The sequence below is a fragment of the Rhinatrema bivittatum genome, chromosome 9 (genome assembly GCF_901001135.1).
Source record: "Rhinatrema bivittatum chromosome 9, aRhiBiv1.1, whole genome shotgun sequence".
Lineage (NCBI taxonomy): Eukaryota > Metazoa > Chordata > Amphibia > Gymnophiona > Rhinatrematidae > Rhinatrema > Rhinatrema bivittatum.
In genome coordinates this window covers 124064488-124071369 of record NC_042623.1, presented here as the reverse complement: position 1 = coordinate 124071369, position 6882 = coordinate 124064488, and the positions used below count along the sequence as shown (strand labels likewise).

Here is a 6882-nt window from a genome sequence, read left to right as displayed (position 1 = left end):
GATGCAGGCAGCAGACAGGAAGGAGAAGGAACAGGCCAATGTCAGTACCAGAGAGACAGTCCGAGGGTACTACCTGGGAAGACGAACAGACAGATGCAGGAACAGGAGGATGCTGGAACAGTAGGACACTAGAACAAGGCTGGAACAGTAGGATCCTGGAACAAGACTGTGAACGTGGAGGCAACCTAGCACACAATACAATGCCAAGGCAAGGAAATGCAGGCAGGGACTTCCTTATATTGTTCCATCAATCAGGGCGCGCCACGGAGCTAGGACCCGCCCCTGGCCCTACAAGAGGCCAGGCGGTCCACGCATGCACGCGCGTAGGGACGTGGCCAACGCCATTGGAGACACCGTTCTCCGGCGTGAGGCCTGGTGCACAGTGGAAGACCCGGCGACCACCGCCACGGGACGCCGAGGCCTAGCGGAGCTCGCGGCTGCTGCTGGGGAGACCGACCCGGGACCTGCAGAGGAGCTAGCAAGGTGAGCAGGCCCATGCGCAGGCCGGACGTGGAAGAGGCGCGCAACACACACATTCACACATACATTGTAGAGTTGATTCATTTTCCTACATACTCTCAATAAATGGCAATTAGATCATAATGTTACCAGTTATATAATTTATTTTTCGGGCAGGCACTGATAAAATTATAATTCTTGGGAATATCTTTCCCTAATTCCATATACAACCCACCCTCGTAAGAACATTACCTTTTCCCAACAGAGTAGGATCCCACTCATTATATCTTTGTCAAAACAATGGTCACAATAAGCAACAAATGAATAAAAGGAGACACCATACTCAAATATAATTAATGTAATATTCTTGTGAGAGGCAACGATAGATTGTCATTGCTTACACCTTGTCTTTTAACTCAAATATAAGATATGTTTAGAGGATGTGCACAGTTAATGAACTGTAATGAAATCCATATGACAGAAAGTACAATATGTTCCCATAATCAATTTAGTAATAAAAATTCACCAAATACTAGGGATGTGAATCGTTTTAGGACGATTAAAATTATCGTCCGATAATTTTAATATCGTCTTAAACCGTTATGGAACACAATACAATAGAGATTCTAACGATTTATCGTTATAAATCGTTAGAATCGTGAGCTGGCACACTAAAACCCGCTAAAACCCATCCCCGACCCTTTAAATTAAATCCCCCACCCTCCCGAACCCCCCCCAAATAACTTAAACATTTCCTTGCCAAATCCTACCTCCTTCAATCCCCCACCCTCCCGAACCCCCCCCCCCCAAATGACTTAAATTACCTGGGGGTCCGGAACGGGCAGCGGTCTGGAACGGGCTCCTGCTACTGAATCTTGTTGTCTTCGGCCGGCGCCATTTTCCAAAATGGCGCCAAAAAATGGCGGCGGCCATAGACCAACAGGATTCTACGGCAGGAGGTCCTTCCGGACCCCCGCTGGAGGCGCCGGAACCCTCGCTGAACGACCTCCTGCAGTCGATCTCCTGCCGGTGCCATTTTCCGTACGGAAAACGATTCGCGGCGGGAAATCGCTCCCTGACCCCCGCTGGACCTCCAGGAACTTTTGGCCAGCTTGGGGGGGCCTCCTGACCCCCACAAGACTTGCCAAAAGTCCAGCGGGGGTCCGGAAGGACCTCCTGCCGTCGAATCCTGTTGGTCTATGGCCGCCGCCATTTTTCGGCGCCATTTTGGAAAATGGCGCCGGCCGAAGACAACAAGATTCAGTAGCAGGAGCCTGTTCCGGATCGCTGCCGTTCCGGACCGCCGCTGGACCACCAGGTAATTTAAGTTATTTGGGGGGGGGGTTCGGGGGGGTGGGGGTTTTAATTTAAGGGGTCGGGGGTGGGTTTTAGGGGGTTTTAACGATTTTAATGATATATCAAGATATTTTACCCCCCCCAAACGGCAACAATACGATTCCCTCCCCCTCCCAGCCGAAATCGATCGTTAAGACGATCGAGGACACGATTCACATCTCTACCAAATACATATATTAATTCAACTTATAACATGGCAGATAGTGAATGTTGGCACATGGAGACCATTGAGATTTGTGCAATTTGAGTAGATGCACATATGAATTCCCACACATAATATAACAACTCCCTCTCCCCACATCTTTTACCTCCTTTCTCAACTCATTTCTCAACTTAACTCTTTCTCCTCCCCAACATAGCAAAATTTGTCACAGTGATGGCCTACACCAACTCTGCTAGTAGCAAATTCCAGGCATAGCCATCTTCATCTTTGCTTACCAGCTAACACCAAGCTCATTGAAGTTTGGGTTTACCCATGGTCCCTCCATGCATGCCCTCAGTCTTCTTGGAGTCTTAATGCGTTTGTACCATTTCTGTTTAGGATTACAACTGCAGCTCTGTGCAGAATACCCCAATGCCTTCTTGAAAGCACAATGCAGTGCCATGCTGTTACTGGACTATAATCATCATTCCATGCAGATTACTAGAATGGTTTCTTGGAAGCACATTGCTGTTGTGGATTGTACCTGCCATACTGTACAGATTGCCCAGTGTTCCATTACAATTTTCTTGCCACCAGGGATCTTCTGGATATATCCCACACTTTTTTTTTAATTCCATTCCCGTGTTTTTTCTCCCCGGTGTGGTCTATCCTGTTCTTCCAATCAGGAAACTCATACAGGAGGAGATGAAGAGCTGATATGGGCCTGTGAGCATCTTCTGACCCACAGTCCTTGTGTACTGAGACAAAGTGCTGCTGCTGTTCCCAGTTACAGCCAGGTTCAGGTTTCCCTTTACAGTTCTGCTACTTTTGGTGGGATGGGAAAGGATGTGTGAGAGAATAATGTGAACCTGCTGAGGGCAAGCTACACTACTCCCTGTCCCTCCCATAGGTTGTCTAATGTCACTGTGACTCCATGGGGCTTCTGATGTTATTGCATGAAATTTTGCTTCCTTCCCAGGGATTTACATGAAGAGGGGTTCCTACCTGACCCCTACAATCTCACCTTGCCTCCAAACTATTCAGTCATCAGCCTCTTTCACCCTTACACGTCTCTTGTAAAAATCCTGTTGTGATTATTTTCTGGGCAGTAATTTCTAATCCATTTTAAATTTTTCCATGTCTCTCTGACTTTTGTTTGTCTGTGACTTGCTTTGCCTTGCATGACATCACACAGCCATCGATCTTGTGTTGCGATCTAAAAGTACTCTCTTTGGTAACCTTTTAAGCTTTGATTGTTTTAGGTTCGCTTTTGATGGGATCTGGATAGCCAGAGCTCCAGATCATGCGGCCATCTTGCTCAAAGGCCACGCCTCCCCCCCCTCCCGAAATATAGAAATAACTGCAGAGAAGGACCAAATGGTCCATCCAGTCTGCGCAGCAAGCTTATGGTAGTATCTGTTGCACCATGCCAGTTACCCCCATGCTTATCAATAACACAAACTCAAGGAAAGAAGCAGTCTTTAATAAGATTGGCCTGTCATTTCTAGCTATACTAGGCAGACCAATATTTATTGCAAGTTTCCTTTCTCCATCCCCTACTCCCCAGTCTCCACATATGATCTCCACCTCTCTCTAAACCATACTTATTCTCCATCATTCCTCACTATAATCCTTTCTCCTGTACCTATTCTCTCAAAATCCAGTCCCATCCCCATACCATTCGAAGCAGCAAAGTTGTGCAGGGAACATTGGACCTGGTACAAGTACTATAAATCAGCATGTGCTCACAGCCCCCATATTCATCATTTCACCTCCTCCTGTACGACTTTCCCGTCTGGAAGAGGAAGGGGGACCACTTTTGGGACTGTGAGCATGTACAGAGACAGAGTACTACTGCTGTTTCTAATACCAACTAGGTCTAGGACTGCCTCACTTTAAAAAAGACTAGCTAAGTAAGGAGGAAATGAGAATACAGAGGGAAGGAGAAAGGGAATGAAGTCAAATAGAAGAGACAAAAGAGAGGGAAAGAGGAAGGGAGAGTGGGCACAGGTGCATCAGGGGAGGTAGCAGTGGTACAGAGTACGGAAGGGAGCAGGAGTAAGGGGGAAAGTATGGAATGTGCATGAAGTGGAAGGGTACAGAAGGATGCAGAGGCACACAGAAGGAGCAGGGCTACAGAGAAAGGGAGTGGTTGAATGGGCACAGAGAAAAGATGTTGTGGGAAAGAGAATAGACCCACATGCAGACAGAATGCATATAGGGCAGTGGTGAGTAGAGGGGGGAGGGGGAAGGGAGCACATTTAGAAAGGAAATGAAGGCACTGGGGGAAGAATAGAGGCACAGGGAAAAGGAGCTAGAGACATTTTATGATTATATATGTTTCCTATGTTCATTGCTCAGGCCTATTTTATGTTGAACAATTTAGAAATCCAATAAATGTAAATGTAAAAGATCTAGGCAGATATATTTTACTGCGCTAGGCAATCTGCCACCCTCGATGGTTACCTGTTCTGTCTGTATGCTAGTGCTGGCTCTATTGCTTACCACACTTGGAACTCTGCCTAGTGTAGTAGAAATGAAAGGCCAGTCCTGCTAAAGTCTGCTTCTTTCCTTGAGTTTGGGAAATTGATAAGCACGGGGGTAACTGGTACGGTGCGACAGATACTACCATCTCTAGAGCAAGTCCACAGGGAAAGGGGGAGGCTAAGAGAAGAGCCAATAGGTAAGTCTTCTTTGTATCACAAACTTTAGAATGTTGATGAGCTGGAAATAAAAAATGAAGAACAACTTCAGAAACATCCAATTTAGATCGTACCATGGTACCAGCTCTACAAAATCAAGCTCAACGTAGCACTGACAGGTGTGTGTTAAGCATGACCTTCAAGAGACTTGTACAATTCCTTGTGAGAATGTGAACAAGCTTTGTATTATGTTATTGTCTTCCTAGCCCAGGGAAGGAGAAGGCCATTTGCCCCAGGACAATGCAGAGGTTTTCAAAGGCAGAAGTTTCTGATTTTCATATTTGATCCAGTGGTCAAGTACAAGATACACCTACCAATATGTTCTTCATTTTTGGTCCCTAAATAGAAGGCATCCGGTAACCTACACAGATCAGCAGTTGCAACCATAAATCTAAAACATGGGAGTAACCTACATGGAACAGCAGTTACAACTGTAAATAGAAAGAAAGTGGATAATGTGAATGGACATGGAGTGGCAGTTACACTCTTAAATAGAATGCATGGGAGAAACATGCAGCTCACACAATCCTGGTTTTGTCCCGTGCAGGCATAGGGTTGTAGCTCTGTCTAAGAAAAATCCATGTGACAATCAGACTACAAATCCATGCATGCAACAGACCAAAACCAGGATTGGATCAGTATGTTCTGTTGACCTGGAGTGAGCTGGGATAAAATAAACTGAGGATTTGAACAAGAAAATAGAATTGAAATTATCCATGCAACATCTATGGAGTTCTTCCTACAAGGTCCAAATACTTTTACAGATAGCTCATTGGAAATCTCTGATTTTGTGGAGAATAATGAGTACTAAACTATTGACTTTAATAAAGTTACCATCCCATGTTTACTTTCCTGGTGTAGATTTCAAAATGAATTCATAAGTAAGTGGACAGTTTTTGATAAAGAGGTTCTCAGCCAATGAATTGCTTCCTGCCATCACCTTTTTCTTACTCTTGTTCATGAAATTCCACATGTGAAAGCCATATGAATTATTAAAGGTGTTCTTGTGGTCCCAGACCTCAAAATATTTTCCCCAATTAGAATAGTGAATTGGACTTAATCGCTGCAGGTGCAAAATAGAAATATTCTTACATGTGCCATCTTTTATATATTTGAAATCTGGAAACTCGCATCGCCTTGCTATAACTCTGGTATGCAGCAGGGGACCTTGTTGTCCCCATATGGCTCCTCTATAGTTCTTCACAAAGTCCTCCATACATTCCCATAGATATTCATGGTGCCTTTGAAAACCAAATGCCGAACTGCTGCAAGTTCGTAGTTCCTCAAATGCCAGGAAATCTACTTCTTGGAGAGGCTTTATGGATATGATATCTGTGTCCATGTAAATCCCACCATACTTCCAAACTACTGCTATCCTGAAGCCATCGGAAATGACGTGTGTCCAGAATTGTTCCTTGTCTGAATTTATCTGTAAATTTAAGATCCAGAGTTATTATTCTTTCATGAGTTTTGTTTCATTATCTACACATAATTGGGGTCAGGTAAACATATACTCCAGTGACTACTCCAAAGTATACCAATTATCAAATGCAGATGTATACCTATGCATTTGCAATTTTTATTGGTGCAATGTGCTCCATCTTTGCACTATATTTTGAAGAGTACTTATATGGTGCTATTTCTATCAATGTATCCTAATTTTGAAATTTAAGTTACAAATGATGTGCGCTGAATTAGAAATTAGTGTTGACTGTAGACTACACTTTAGTTTTCTTCTTATAAGATTTACGTATTACAGAAAATCACATTAAATGTGTGACTGCTGTGTTAGAAAAGGAAAGACAACATTTCATGTTAATTGCAAGCAGCGATTTGTGTTTTCAGATTCATAGTCTGTCATATTTAGAAACACAGAAACATAATGGCAGGCAAAGACGATATGACCTATCTAGATTGCCCATCCACACACTGCTCAGCACTGTTATCTATACCACTCCCTCAGAGATTTCCTTTGCTTGTTCTATGTTTTCTTGAATTCAGATACTGGGAGGCTGGCAAGATCCTATCCACACTGGAAACATTTCTTGATGGTGATGTCTCTATGTGACTGGATGGAATCACTCTGAAACTGGAGGATGTAATAACTCAGATTGACAGGCTAAAGAATAACAAATCATTAGGACTGGATGGTATTCACCCCAGAGTTCTGAAGGAACTCAAATATGAAATTGCAGACCTTTTTCTGGTGATATACAATTTTTC

The 6882-nt window shown here is 43.9% G+C and overlaps 1 protein-coding gene across 1 annotated transcript in view; it reads right to left on the bottom strand.

Moving 5' to 3' along the window:
- Positions 1-3421: 3421 nt before the first annotated feature.
- The window catches only part of LOC115099485 (alpha-1,4-N-acetylglucosaminyltransferase-like), a 31120-nt gene continuing 27659 nt past the window's right edge, over positions 3422-6882 (bottom strand). The window contains exon 2 of the mRNA XM_029617165.1: positions 3422-6088. Within this exon, the coding sequence (XP_029473025.1) occupies positions 5504-6088 (585 nt within the window). The 3' untranslated portion in view covers positions 3422-5503. The remainder of the gene's footprint in view (positions 6089-6882) is intronic.